At 43.7% G+C, this 15,952-nt stretch overlaps 1 protein-coding gene across 1 annotated transcript; it reads right to left on the bottom strand.

Annotated features, from left to right (window-relative positions):
- Positions 1–8: 8 nt before the first annotated feature.
- Positions 9–12,054, bottom strand: morn5 (MORN repeat containing 5). The gene is made up of 5 exons (XM_018751703.1): positions 11,787–12,054; positions 8,690–8,837; positions 7,904–8,015; positions 6,381–6,512; positions 9–270 (listed from the first exon to the last, which is right to left on the bottom strand). Exons 1-5 carry the CDS (start codon positions 11,831–11,833, stop codon positions 185–187), a joined length of 525 nt encoding a protein of 174 aa, XP_018607219.1. The 5' UTR covers positions 11,834–12,054; the 3' UTR covers positions 9–184.
- Positions 12,055–15,952: the final 3,898 nt, after the last annotated feature.

Consider the following 15,952-nt stretch of genomic DNA (forward strand, 5'->3'; position numbering starts at 1 on the left):
CTGAATTTCAAGTGAATATTCTGAACACTGTGTATTGACACATTCATTGCTGATGTGGGGAGGTTCCAAAAATAACTCATATTCATGCCATGCTTATGTCCATGTAGGGTTTTTATATTCCACGAAACATGAGCACTTGCAGCAAATATGCAATAAAGCAATGCTGTGTATCCGAAGATCGTGCTCAGTTTTGCTTCTCCCGCCGATGGCCCACAACTTCATCCCAGCTCTTCCGACAGGTGCGCACGATCCACTCGTGTTCCTCATCATCTGCGGGAACAGACGCACATGCATGACGGCTGGGGACTGTTCGGCACAGCATGGCCCTCTTTCACTAAAACCCCAGTGGGACAGCAGGAAAGACATGCAGCGCAGCGAGCACGTGTGTGTGTGTGTGTGTGTGTGTGTGTATTCCACAAGGCAGCACTTAACGATGCAGCTGATTTTACCATGCAGCCATATCAGTGTTAAGATGCAACTCGGAGATAAATGACAAAAGACACATGAGGTTCTCCGCAACCCCCTCGACACTCAATAAACCAGCATCTCCACACTGGAAGGGGATTTCTTTTCCACGTGCGATTTGCGGAGTAAAAACAGTGGATAATAAACAACGTCGTTTTTCCCCTCTGTGACTGAAACTGAAAGGAGTTGCTAATTGCAGAGGGAGAGGTAAAGCGTTTCGGCTCGCTCTGAATCGGAGCACGCAGCTGCACGCACTTGAGCGCTCAACCCCCGCGAACAAGGCGAACCGGGCCCATTGTCGTGAACAGGTCTTAAGCTCCTCTCTGATTGTCGGTAATTGCCTGCAATGGCCCTAACAGCCTCTCCACTCGCATCTCGCCACTCTACCTGGCTGGCGCGCGTCGCAATTGAAATCACGGCCTCGCCGGGGCTCCCGCGCGCGGCGCCAGCTGAATGCTAACGAACAGCTTTTCCCCCTGCTCTCGCGCTCTCCGCCGGCCCACTCTGCCACGCGGAGGTCACGCTCGAGGAGAACATTTCATCACTATTTTAAACCAATTAATAGCTTGGCTTCCTCCAGCCATTGCAATTACCGTTTTCTGAGCATGCATGGTAATGAGAGCGCATTCACACATTTACTGCAGTTTTGCCCTTTGAAAAGCCAGTAGTCTTTTCTATGCCTCTTTCTGGGGCTCTTTAATAACAGCAAAATTGATACATTTTTTCTCATTAGCCTCCGGCCACCCCTTTTATTCTAGGGGTTTTGTGCTTATTTACAATAATACTCCAGTTGCTCATGAATACATTTGAAATTCCTACCTGCCAGGCCATTGTTAACACACACCCCTCCTTCCACTTCCCTCCTCTCTACAGACAATGCCCATGACCAGAAGAAGAAAAAGAAAAATGGTCATACATAAAGGAACCGGAAAAGGATAAATAGAGGGGGAAAAGTACACGAGAGATATGCGTGTACGTGGCACGGTGGCACGAGTAGCGTTGCTGTCTCACAGTGCCTGGGTGGTGCGAGAGGACGTGGGTTCGATCCCCACTCAGTCTGTGTGAAGTCTCCATGTTGGCTGTGTGGGTTTACTCTGGGTGCTCTTGTTTCCTCCCATAGTCCAAAGACATGCTGTTCAGGCTCCCCCCATAGTGTGTGAGTGACAGAGAGAGTGTGTTCCACTGATTTGTGGATGCACGACCCATTGTAAGTAGCGTATCTAGCAGTGTAAGTCACTGCGGTGAATAAGGTGTGTGGGCTGATAACACTACATAGAGTTAATTAGAAGTTGTGCTGGAGAAGAGTGTCTGCTGAATAAATAAATGTAAATGTTTTAAGACAGCGATGCCATACAAAGTCTGAGCTAGATGCTGAATCCTTTTTCAAGAACTTGAGTTGTGCAGCTAACGCTAAACCAAGGGGCTTTTCCTGATTCATTCTTAATCATGAGGCCTTTTGTTAAAAGAAATCTGTCAATCACAGAAGCCAGTTATGATTCTGATATTAAACACACATTATTATTACTATTAGTAATGTTAAATAAAGACAATGGGGTAGCAAGCAGCGTGGCGGTTAAAGATATGGAAGTGTAACCTGAAGGTTTCCCTCTCCCCACTTCTTCTGTAGTACCCCCTTGATGAAGGTACTTACCTTGAATTGCTCCAGTAAGAATACTCTGCTGTACAAGGGTCCACTACTATAAGTCACTTAGGATACATGTGCCAACTAATCAACAACTTAAATGTAATTTTGTCTATTAATTATTATTATTATTATTATTATTAGTAGTAGTAGTAGTAGTAGTGGCAGCAGCACTAGCAGTATATGGTGTGACTCCAAACTAAAACAAAAGGACACATAAAACAAGGAACGTTGTACATTTTCAGTACAGTTACTAAATGCCACCAATGGTTCAACAAGTTTCAGTTTTACTTTGGCACCTGGAACTTTTTCAATTTGGACATTGATTAATTAATTATATAAATGTGCCAACTGGCACACTTCATCCGAAGTACAGCAGGGAAAACAGTAATGGCACCTTGTTAAAACACGTTCTTCCTAATCCTTAAAATACACTCTGAGGGAAAAGTGTTTCCTTCCAAAACAGAGCAGCACTTGTGTTAATGGGTTCGAGATCACTCTGGCCATCATATGGGAAAGCATGAAACTCTACCGGATTTTTCTTATTATTATTTTTAAAGAGCGTAAAATTAGCGCTGAACAAGCTGCTCATAAAATTATTTTTGAAAATCAATAGCGGACCTAGGAGTGGTGGACTTTTCCGCTGCGCTCAGAAACTGTTTTGGCACAAACACGTGGACGTTATATTGACACTGGCTGTTTGAAATTCTTCGGCTGGATTCACAATAGAACCAAATGGCTTCGGATCAAGACAGGTTGTTTTTGTTGGCTGTGTGATGCTTTGAATGTGACCCTTTGTAAGTTTCAAAGGGGCAATTATTCCAGAAGCAGGAAACCACACTGAACAATATACCAATGGGACTCCTCACTACTTACAGAATTACTTGTTGCCAAAGCAAAATAAAATGGAAGATCAGTTTGAGCAAAAAAACCCCTGCGTGCTGCTTTTGTGCATGTTGTGCATTTTCTAATGTCCAATATTATATGGTTTTGCATTAAAGGGTCTTTTTTTGCTGTCATGTGCGAATAAAAAGTGGTATAAGTATCTTTCAGCTCAACCTCTGCCACTGTTGCATTGTTTATGCTCCCACTCATGCCGTTAACCGTTTGTGCTGGTCAGGGTCACGGCAGTCCAAGGCCCATCCACATTCTGGACAGACAAACACACTCACTCACCCACTGAAACACCACATGCAATAAGCATCGCCATTTACCTGATGTGCATGTCTTTTGTCCGTGAGAGGAAACCAGAGCACCCGGAGGAAACCCACGCAGACACATGGAGAGCAAGCAAAGCACACAGAGACTTAGCCGGATTCAAACTCACCCCTAAACAGCCCAGGTGCTGTGAGGTGGCGCCGCTACCCCCTGCGCTATCATATCATCCATTATCCAAGTTCGCTTTTCCGAATACCGTAAAATATAGCAATGACGGGTTTTTATGGCTGCGACCAGTCTCAGGTGATTAACCTCTCTTCAGTGAAAGAAAATCTTCATGGTCTTTCACACCTCGTCCGTCTATTAAATATACAAAATCCATTTTATGCAAAATTTAAAACAATTATCCTGCACCAGATTATTTGACTTTAATGCACACTTGCTGACATGGAGTTCATGTGTTTTTTTTTCTTCTTTGGATGGTCTTGTGATGTTCCAAAGTCTCATCCTGAAATTTATGAGCTCACAACATGGATAGCTGTCATATTGATGTGGGCTTTGCTACAACCACCTTCTGTGAACCAATTCATCGTTTGCAGAATTAGAGAGGTTACTATTTTACACTTTATCTGCCCCCATATGTCTCTATACTCTGTCGAGAGAAAGGTCATAATTCTGATGATATCAGTGCCGCAGCGGCCAGCGTTTGTGTTATGAAGCACCTTTACATTTACGTTTATTCACTTAGCAGCCGCTTTTCTCCAAAGCAACGTACATCTCAGAGAAAATACAACGTGTGCATTACATTACGAGAAAGAAACATAGCTGCAGATGTATGATTCTTAAGTACAATTAGTTTCCTTCCTTCACCATGCAAACCGATGTTCATCATACGAGTATCTGCATAAAACTTTAGCAGAATATCTCCGACTCCTGATCACCTAAAAACACGATGTGAAAATAATGAAAAACACTTGTATGATGTAAAGCATTTACGATACTTTCACCTGATTAGATTAACAAATATAATCTGTAAACAGTTTTCACTATTTAATTTCTTCCACCGGGTGATTTGAGGCGCCCCTTCAAATTAGCGTGGGGTCAGTGACCGGTGTACGTGAGACGCCAGACCGAGGACCGTAGCGTTGAGACCATTTCGTGCATCGACTGGGTTGAAGCCAGGTGCTCCTAGTCATCCCCGGCCGCCACTCCCTGACCCCACACCGGGACTCTGCTGCCCTTGGAGAACACATCTCGCCCTTATTTCTGTGTGAGGAGAATCCCGGGGGCTTCCTCCCATCTGCTTTTTCTACTTTCCAGGACTTGGCCTGCAGCCGGGGCATTTCCCTGGCCCTTCCTGTCCGGCTCAGGAGCGGCTCTGCAGACCTGCTCCCTGTCATTCCTGTCCCCCACACACACCGATTCTCCTGTTCCACATCTGTGGCCTGACTCACCCCACAGGCTCCTCAGCTACCCCCCTCCCCCGAAACGCCCCCGTGGGGAGAGCAGTTCCTCTCGGCGTCCAGTAAGTGCTGGTGCCGTACACTCTTGTTCATCCTGGAACAATGCCACTGGCAATAAATCCTGGCTTCACACCTTTTCTGACAAATAAACAGCAGCTACACCAAGATAAATATAAATCCAGGAGCATTTGCTTTCTCTACAGTGCAAACAGGTATATGTCTTGTTGGTAATGCAAAGGGCAGCTCATACAATGAAGAACTGATCCAGTGTAAAAGTTCACATAGTTTTGATATATAAAATTATTTGATCACAATTTATGGCTGTTGATGTGATTCTCATCTATGTCCTCAGGCGTTATGCCCTGCACAGTTTATGTCACGGTTTCTTCACGGTTCCTTTCAGTGATCGTGAAGGGGAGGTGTCAACACACTGTCAAAGTCAACTAAGCTGTGCTATACTCAGCTGCCTTGATCTCAGTCCGTCAGGCCGCACCTTCCCAGAGCAGCGGAGTTAGCCAACACTGCTCCGTTAAATATTTTACGAACTGACAAACAATGCAAAATATGGATGGGAACGTAACACAAGAAACTAACACCGCTTGTGGTTTTATCTGGATCATTGCACCACTTGTCATAAAAAGCCTCCTTTTCACCCTGAAAAGATCACACCTAACTTCCCTTCCAGTTGGCAGATCAATCGTGAATATTGTGCTTAGCATTGCCAAGCGTAGGAAAATGCGGTCTGGTATCTGTTCAAGACATGTGCGCTTTAATCGTTTCAGACTGACAATAAATTAAGATGATTTTTGACCTTCAGCGTCATGTTATTATATTGTTTTCTATGTCTTGTTGCAATTTCTGCGAAAAGCGGTAATGGTATGTCTCATGCTGCACGCAGTTAGACAGGATGAGATGTTTCAGACAATAGGCTGTGGTACAGGAGGGGGGACCTGTTGCAGTTAGACCCCCAGGCAGCCCTCCCTTCACTCACACCCACTCCTGAGGACAGATGGAAACCACAGTCTTTCCTAGCACAGGACATTGTCTCAAGTTGTGTGACTGCAGAATTCTGGCACTGATATTCCCTTTTCCCCAAACACACTACAGTGTATTGAAACCAAAGACGTCAGATTGGCCGAAAGTGGATTGAATGCATTTTCCTCCTGGACTAAGATAAAATCACCAGTGTATAGAAATGTGCCTGAAAGACATACTGTACAGACAGACTGTCACAAAAAGTTAAAACGTGAATTATCATTGGAGTGTTTAACAGATCACCCATGGCTGATAACCACATTAAGATGTCATAAACAGGAAAAAGAGAAGGAAGGCAAGCAGAAGTGGAAGGTGAAGAAGTGATTTAAGACTGAGTGGAGTCATCTGTCAAAAACCTGAATAGAGTTATGCATGCTCTCATAATACGATAGTTTTTTCCTAAGTATGATACTTTACATCAGTATCGTTTAAAAACTTCCCTTTCAAATCTTTGTGTGAAATTACAAAAGACGAGGTGTGGTTGCAGTGTTAATGTACTGTGATGTGCTGTTTAGACATTTTCAAACTGAATTGAGTGAGTAGGGAACACGTGTTTCGCACCGGTAAGCTCTGTTTGTATTGCTAAACTAACCTTCCGGAATGATCTATCATCTCACCTGCATTCCTCAAGAAATTATACTTGTAATTGGAGATGACTCTGGTCTTGGGGTTGTAAAATCCGTCCCTGCAGTCATAGCAGCCTTCTGGAATGACTCGTGAAGGGTCCAAATCCGTCAGCTGGGATTCACCTGCAAGAAGACATTAGGCACCATGAATGCAAAGGAAGTGAGGCAAACTAGTAAACTCAAAAGTGAACATGCTAATTAAATTGCTCCCTTGAGGAAGGCACTCAAATCCATCCACCTGTTTGCAGTAACATTTTTTTTTAAAAAAAATGGATGCCCCCATTTATATTTTACATTTACATTTACTCATTTAGCAGACACTTTTGTCCAAAGCGACGTACATCTCAGCAAAAGTACAATTTATGCATTCATTAAGAGAAGGAGATGTAGCTGCAGACATGAAAATTCAATAAATTTCCAACTAAAATTAAACACAAAATAGTTTCCAAAAAACAATATCATATCATTTGTCCAAAAAAATCAGGGATGCGAAGTTAGAAATAAGTTCAGCTTAAAAACCTGAAACACACACACACACACACTTTCTGAACCGCTCGTCCCATACGGGGTCGCGGGGAACCGGAGCCTAACCCGGCAACTCAGGGCATAAGGCCGGAGGGGGAAGGGACACACCCAGGACGGGACGCCAGTCCGTCGCAAGGCGCCCCAAGCAGGACTCGAACCCCAGACCCACTGGAGAGCAGGACCCGGTCCAACCCACTGCACCACTGCACCCCGTAAACCTGAAACAATAAATTCTAAAAATTTTGTGGCTCTTTAATGTCACATAAAAAGAAGGTACCCTTTCTAAACAGTTGTATGCCGGGAAACTGTACAAAAAAAGTCATAATAAAAAAATTCTTGGATTGCTAGTCACCTTAAGTTTAGGTCAATATTTAGGATCAGCATGGAGTAAATCAAGTAGAAACAGTCAGTTGACTGAAGATAATCTCAACGGACAAAAATAAATGGCAAAAAAATGTCCGTGAGCATTAGGAAGAGTAACAAAAGTAACAGTTCCTGAGCTAACATGGGAAGTGACAAGAAGTCACACACACACACACTTTCTGAACCGCTTGTCCTATACAGGGTCGCGGGGAACCGGAGCCAACCCCGCAACACAGGGCATAAGGCCAGAGGGGGAGGGGACACACCCAGGACGGGACGCCAGTCCGCCTCAAGGCACCCCAACCGGGACTCGAACCCCAGACCCACCGGAGAGCAGGACTGTGGTCCAACCCACTGCGCCACCGCACCCCCCGAGAGTGACAAGAAGTCAGTTAAGGGAAATCAAAAATGATGTGGCAGACAAGGAGGAGAAAAAGACAAGACAATTAGCAACATTCAGATTCTGCTGAAGAAAGACAGAACTAGACATCATCCCAGAAAATTCATCTCTGAAGTAATCAGAGCGAGCAATTGCTAAATTCGGACAAGGTGTTTCCATAGGATATGCAGCTAGGAAGAAGGGAGTACAGATGCCTGGGGAAATAAAGGGCTGTGCGTGACTTCACCTGCGGGTTTCAGTCCATTGCATCGTTCAGAGTAAAACTGCCTGTCATTTCCAACACAGAAGTCCCAGTTTTTCTCCTGGTACCTCAGCCCATCAGCAAAGGTGTAGCTCCCCTGTGGAAGACATCTGGTTATTACCCCTGTGCAGATGCTTCCAGCTTCATGTGATCAATGGCTCTCTGCACATCTAATGACTGCTCAACTCGGACACGAAGTAGTATTATGCATTAAATCTCGAGTGTATATGTAAGTATGTATGGTCCTGTTTGTGTCTAAGATCCCCCTACATGCAGCCTTTATATCAAATATCACAGTGGCAGCCAGTAGGCATAACCCTTAAGGATAGAAAACTGTCAGAAAATAATGTAAAATAAATTAAAAAAATTAATCAAAGTAGAAGCATGTTATTGTACCGTTGAAATAGGCATATAAATTGAGAGAAACTGTTTAAATGGGTTAAATTCTGATAAAAAGCCTCACTAAAAGGCAGACCATAGCATGTGACTAAAGCTCCTGTCTCTTGACTCAGAGGCTGTAGGTTCAAATCCTACCTCTTGCTGCGAAACCCTTGAGTAAAGTCAATGTAAGTGGCTTTGTTGAAAAGTGTCCAATAAATGTAAATAATAAATTAAACCATTAATACTGTCTGCATGTGAGAGTTTGTGAAAAGAAATGCCTTTAGATTTTGCTAAATACTTTATGACTGCCAGACCAGTGAACGAACTCGAATGACAACGTAAGATGGATGTGAACGACTGGCCAAACCGGTCCCGTCTACATACACAAACCTGTTTAGATAGTCCTTCCTCCCAGGTCCCTTCGTATTTGCTCCCATTTGGAAAATACAATACCCCTTTCCCGTGAAAGACACCATCCTTCATCTCGCCAATGTATTTTGTCCCTGTTGGGAATGTGTACTCCCCTTTCCCTTCCATCCTAAGGGAGAAAAAATGTGCTCAATTGACCGTTACAGTAAATGCATTTCATTAAGGCCTAGAGAAACTTACTACGTAATTGCAATTTATACAACGCCAGTGGAGTAACTGACTCAAGTAGACTCCATGGGTGGCTGAGATTTTTTCATCATACATAAGCAAACAAATTTTAAAGATGTATTTGGAAAACAAAGGTCCAGCGCTAAGCTGCCATAACAAACACTGCAGCGCAACCTGTCAGATCAAATTTCCTCCATCACATATCGCTTTAGTTAACAAAATATGGAAACCAAAATGAAGAGCTTATGCTTGAAAACCGTCTGTGTAAACCCCTAAGAAGGTCTAACTCAACCACCTAGCAGTTTCAGTTAAACAGGATACTCCAAGTGTCATCTCCAATGTAGCCAGTTCTCTAGCAAAACCTTTATCTGCTGTATTTCGTTTGCCGTTCACTGTGTTAAGCAGATTAACTGTCATGACTGGCATCTCTAAATACTGTCTGCATTGCGTACATTAGACTATTTTGTTTAACTGACAGAACACAGTGCAAGGTGTGATAACATTGTAATTAGAAATATTTTACCTGGTGATAAAAAAAAGTTCATGTCTGATATTATTCCCACACACCACTAAGAATGCACAAAATAAAGACCATTTTACAATGTAATAGTACCTGTGTCAAATATGAGAGTCAAAAGTCACATCGGTTCTCCACTGTGTCTCTTAAGAGCAAAAGCAAGACAGCATTGTAAAATATATCTTACCGTAGTATACGTAATTGACTACACATTGCTTTTTAACATCTTTTAATTTAGAGCACAGATCAGTGTATGGACATCTACAGTAGAAAACTTGTCACGTATTGGGAAGGGCCCAAAAATATTATCAGTATCAAGGTGGGCAAAATAACAGATATACCATGCAAAAGAGTAACTAAATCACAATTAGAAAAGCAGCTCCAAAATAAGTCATACTAGGTTGATTGCCAATTAGTCGTATGTGTCAGCGATGGAAGCAGTGGCGGCATGGTGGTCCAGTGGCTAGCACTGCTGCCTCACAGTATCTCCAGGCTGTGTGGGTGCAGGTCTGAATCCAGCTTAGTCTGTCTGGAGCTTGCATGTTTTCCCTGTGTCTGCATGAGTTTCCTCCGGGTGCTCTGGTTTTCTCCCACAGCTCAAAGATATGCAGTTCAGGTGAACTGGTGATGCTAAATTGCTCGAAGTGGTGCAGGTGTGGCTACCCTGCAATGGACTAGCATCCTGTCCAGGGTGTACCCCCCTCAGTTCCGTGCCCAGGGATTCTGGGATAAGGTCCAGACCCCTGTGACCCTGACCAGGGCAAGTGGTTAATGATAATTGATGGACATAATCGAGGTCTGAAAATAAGTACTTTGATACACAAGTTTTCAAATCAACATTACACAATTTAGAGAGTTTCAAAGCGGCCAAACAGTTGGTGCCTGAATTGCCGGTGCATCGATCACAAAAACTGCTAAATGATTTAGCGTGTCAGACGGATCAAAATCAATAATAGCATATGCCAAACATGGACAAACTGCGCCAGCAACGAAGAACAGCGGTCACAAGTCGAAGCTCACAGACAAGGATAGGCGAACACTTCCCACGGTAGTCGCCAAATGCCACAAAAGTACAGCCTCAAAAATGACCGCAGAATTGAATCAGCACTTCTGTGACCAAGTCTCAGTAAAAAAAAAAAAAAAAAAAGCTACTTTGCAAGCTTCACAAAGTTAGATTTTATGTCAGGAGCGTCATTTGTACAGCACTTGTATTGAAGCCCAACTCACAAAGACACATAACCTGGCGCAAGGAGCACGAAACCAGGATTCCCGAGCAACGGAAAAAAGTAATATGGACGGATGAGTTCTCCTTCGTTCTGTTTCCTACATCGGGATGGGTTTATGTTTGAAGAACGCTAAAGGACGCCTTTAATCCACAGTGTCTCTTGCCAACTGTTAAACATGGTGGGGGATCTGTAACGGCAGAGGGGCAGCCATCTTGTGGGAGTCATTATGTCTGATGATTACTTTGTATGGTCATACAATAGCCACAGAATATGAGGCTGTTTCAGAGGACTACAGTTACCTCACGATATTCTTTATTCCAGGATGATAGTGCCTGCATGCGCTGTGAAGCAAATAAATAAACAGTGGTTCCACGAACACGGGGATAAGGTCAAACGCAAGTTTCTATTGCCTCGCCAGTCACCAGAGTGCTGGACTTTTATGGGAAGTTCTATGACAGAGTGCAAAGTGGAGTTCCACCTCCTTCGACCCTTAAAGAACAGGAGGCTTTTCTTCCTGAAAAATGGTGCAATACCCCATACAGAACTCAGGACTTGTTGTATGACATCAAGGCAAAGGGTGGTACTACTCCTTTTTAGGTCCTTGATATTAACATGTTAAATTTTTCTGTCGAGGGGGGGGGGGGGGCGGTGGTGCAGCGGGCTTGACCGGGTCCCCCTCCCTGGTGGGTCTAGGGCTCGAGTCCTGCCTTGGGGGACCCTGTGGACCAGCGTCCTGTCCTGGGTGTGTCCCCTCCAGCTGCTTTGTGCCATGTCATGTGTTGCTGGGTTAGGCTCTGGTTCGCTGCAATCGCAGTCAAGACAAGCAGCCTCAGAACGTGTGTCTGTGTTTCCGTTTTTTGGTCCACAACCTGCTCTGCCGTACGCAGAGGAGTAAGTTACACACAAATACTGCCTGGGGAGTGCGGACAAAGGCTTCCGTGAACGTAAGTCAATGGATATATTTAATTTTGGTACACACCTCACTCACACACACAGCCATTGCGGATACGCTGCGTGTAATACACTACTAACTTGCTAGTTCCGCTGCTCTCCGACTACGTCACGTGTGTTGTGTGTGTGCCCGTGTCTGTCTGTGTATGTGTAAGTAAGCAAAGCCGGCAGCTGACGACTTATTGCTGCAATTTACCTGCCGTTATAGTACTCGCCATCATAACTGCTTCCGGTGAACTCCATATCAACGAACGTGTGTCTCTTCAGCACAAACCGTAGGACGGCATGCTTGGCGTCGGCGTTTCCATAGTAACCAGAAACGACCACGCTCACGCCGGTATCCTCGTTTTAATAATGGCGCTGCCCGTGGCGGCGCTTCAGTGCGACGAAGAAATTGCAGTCAAGCCCTTATTTAGATTCCGTTGAAGCAGAAAAATATCCTCAGTTTATCCGAGAATGGTGGAGCCCCCCCTTCGATACCGAGCGCAGAGCAGCTCAGCAACGCCTGGCTCCCCGTACACGTGGAAATCGTGAAGGACCCTGGCGTGGGAATGGAAGCAGGACAGCTCATTAACTCATCCTGGAGCCTCTATTTTCATTTTTATTAACCTGTATTTGCCTGGGGGGCGCAGCGGGTTTGGACAGGTCCTGCTCTCCAGTGGGTCTGGGGTTCAAATCCCGCTTGGGGTGCCCCGTGACAGCCTGGCATCTTGTCCTGGGTGTGTCCCCTCCCCATGCAGCCCTGCCCTGCATTGCTGGGCTAGGCCCTGGCTCACCGCAACCCCGCTCAGGACAAGCAACCTTAGCCAGTGTGTGTGTGTGTATTTGCCTGACATCCTATTCCAAGACGATTTACAGGAGATGATAATCAACTCAGCAGTGATCACAAATTTATATGGCAGGGTTTCATTACACTGTTGACAAAGGGAAAATACCTTGATCGAGGGTACAGCAGGAAGGGCATTTAAAGCTGTAAAACTTGTGTTGTTATAAAAAAGAATAATTTCTTTCAGTTGTAGAAGAATTGAACATGCATGCATCATGAAACAGAGAAAGACAGACGTGGTGAAAAAATGAAAAATTCTGGGTTCAGATGAACCGTCGGCCAAGCGAGGAAGGTGGTGGAAGACTAAAAAAACAGAACAGCACCTGTTGTCTATGAGTTGGTTCTTGGTGCTGTGAAAAATAAAAGAAAATGGTCATGTTAAAGACTCACATGATAGGAATGTGTGATCTTCCTGCCATACAGAATTGTAAGCCTGGATGGAAATTGATGTTTTACTGACTGACAAAAACTGAGGCACAAATTATCCAGAGAGCGAGCTGAACTGGAACAGAATATTAAAATAAATGAATATTAGACATGCAAAATATTTGGAATTCTGTGTTTATTTTGACTAACAGACATGATGTTTGCAGATGTGCTTTTGTGTCATTTTTTTTTTGCTGATGTGTGCCTGTGATCTCCATCACTCCTCACTTCCATTATTTTTGGATTTAGCAACCCATTCCATATAATTGGAAGCAGCAGCGATGTGCTGTATGTTTTTTTTTTTTTTTTCCCAGAACCGCTTGTCCCATACAGGGTCGCGGGGAACCGGAGCCTACCCGGTAATACAGGGCGTAAGGCCGGAGGGGGAGGGGACACACCCAGGACAGGACGCCAGTCCGTCGCAAGGCACCCCAAGCGGGACACGAACCCCAGACCCATCGGAGAGCAGGACCGTGGTCCAACCCACTGCACCACCGCACCCCCTTGCTGTATGTTATGCAATTCTCAAACTGCTCTTCCAGGTTTGAACATATTTGAATTAGAACTACATCAAGACTTCAAAATGCGCTTATATTTCAATATTATATTCATGAACACACACATCTCTCAATGCCAGGTGACTACATTTGTAAACTCCACTATACCAAAGATATTAATCATACAATAATGCAATAAATGGCCTTTAGAAATCAAAACTTTAGGCACAACTTGACAGAAGCAAGTTTTGCTTTGAAAATTAACTAATATCTATCTCTCTTATAGGTTAACACAACTGGTGTTTATCTGCTGAGCTGAAAGATGGCAGTAAAGTGCACCCATTGGTGTAGTGGTATGAGGACCCTGTCCAGCATTAAAAACATTTCACATTCAAGGTAATTTAGATTGCCTGTCTTATCCATTCTAATATCCATGTGAACAATAACTGGGTCTTGTGACCTGTCTGCATGCATACATGACTCACTGTGGAGGCAACCTGTATATGTACAGTATATTGCCACATGTATCTAACTGGAGCTGGTGAGAGTAAAAATGGTTAAATAAATGTTTTCTATGTTGTCTCATTGATGCAAACAGCAAAAAACTACATACACATTAAATCATTTTAATATGAATAAACTGAAAATCAATAAAGCCATTACAGCAGACAATAACCTATGTGTTTTGGAGAATTAGCTGTGCAATCAGATTGTGGTGAGGAGACAAGAAAAGGAGGGAAGATTGTGTAAACAAGATCAATGTGTCCATATTCACCTGCATGAATATGAAAATTTATACAAAACTACTGGCACATTTCATGTCCAGACTATGCCACCTGGTTATATGTCACAGACTAAAATACGATAACGCTCGTTAAAGTTGCTGGCTGATTCCTTAAAAATACGCTATATGATTCTTTAATAGGTTTCCTCATTATTGTATATCCATTGTTCTTAATAACAAAGTAAACAGGTAAAAAAGGAAGCTAGGCTCTTTGATTAAGAAGTTTGTAGGGTGGAGGAAAGAGGATATCTGTTGAGAGGCCAGTCAGTCATATGTTTCTATGGAAAATGTCATCTTAATTTAGCATTGAATGTTTTTATTGGCATTTTCAGACACAATAATTCTGGCTGCATTTCTTGAAGTTATTGCAGGCATACACAGTGTGAGTGTCTGAGATTTTAAGGTTCTAATAGAGCAAAGTTCATAGAGAGTCATGAGCCAGCAGTGAATACTCTGCATACTGATGTTTCGGGGCCTAGGGGGCGTGGCAAGGAAAACAGATAATCCTGCCAAACATATCATGGCGATAATTAGGTATACAAGACATAATACGTATATGACAAATTTGGCCTGAGTGAGGCAGCTATAGGTTCATTAAGGTCACTTTAAATTATAGAATTTGCTGCCTGCTTCTGTGAAACACGAAAAAACCTTTTTAAACCAGCTTTCCAGTTGCTGACAATCACTATTGTGCTTACCAGTTGCTATCTCTTCATATCCATCCTAGAACGTTACTGAACCCTTGGGAATATCCAAGCCACATAGGAAGCCCTCAGTTTAACCAGCACACCAAAGTGCCTGTTAAGTAACCTGACTCTGGAAGCCTATGACCACTCACAGCCTTCACTGGACCAGCCACCTGGCTCTTAACTTTTATTTCTGTGCCCATTGACTCTAGCCCAGTACTGCCTGTTGTACTGGTAATTTAGTCATGGATAAGTCTACACAGGACCTCCGTACTCACATTAGAACATCCAGGATGCATTACATGTGGTCAGGCTTTTTCCCCACCCCATCTTCAAACCGTAAGTTTTTTTTGTTTTCCTCTCCTCAGCTGTTAGCTGGCTTACTTGTCCGAGTCATTATTGCTGTTTCTGTAATTGCCCTGTTTATATCTATTGTTCAGCACTCTGCATTATTAGACTGGTAGAATTAAAATGAACCGAGTTGAAATGTGTGCAATCAACTTTTGATCAGGTTACTTTATAAACACTTCTTTTGAATGTACATCTCTAAGTTTAGAGGTGTACAATCATATTCACACTCACCTGGGAAAACCATGTACAAAACACTGATTTTACTGCTGATTCTGGTGGCATGGTGTCACATCGAGTAGCGCTGCTGTCTCACAGCGCCTGGGTGGTACGAGAGAACATGAGTTCGATCCCCGCTTAGTCTGTGTGGAGTTTACATGTTCTCTATGTGTCTGTGTGGGTTTCCTCTGGGTATTCTGGTTTCCTCCCACAGTCCAAAGACATGTTGCTCATGTTCACCCAGAGTGTGTTCTACTGATGTATAGATGAATGACCCATTGTAAGTAGTGTATCTGGCAGTGTAAGTCGTCTTGATGAATAATGTGTGTGGGCTGATAACACTACCTAGAGTTCATTGGAAGTCACTTTGGAGAAAGCATCTGCTAAATAAATATAAATTGTGAACTGGAGACATTTAGTCAGCTTGGCCTCTAAATACAAAGTGAAAGGTAATTCATGTTTGGAATCAGACATCTTGTCATGTGCACCTCGCCCGCACCTGTGTCTCATCAAGGCGGCGCAGGATAAAAGGACAACGATTCCACACCTGCTTTCGGAATCTCACTTGAGCAACTG

This window comes from Scleropages formosus, chromosome 6 (genome assembly GCF_900964775.1).
Source record: "Scleropages formosus chromosome 6, fSclFor1.1, whole genome shotgun sequence".
Classification (NCBI taxonomy): Eukaryota; Metazoa; Chordata; class Actinopteri; order Osteoglossiformes; family Osteoglossidae; genus Scleropages; species Scleropages formosus.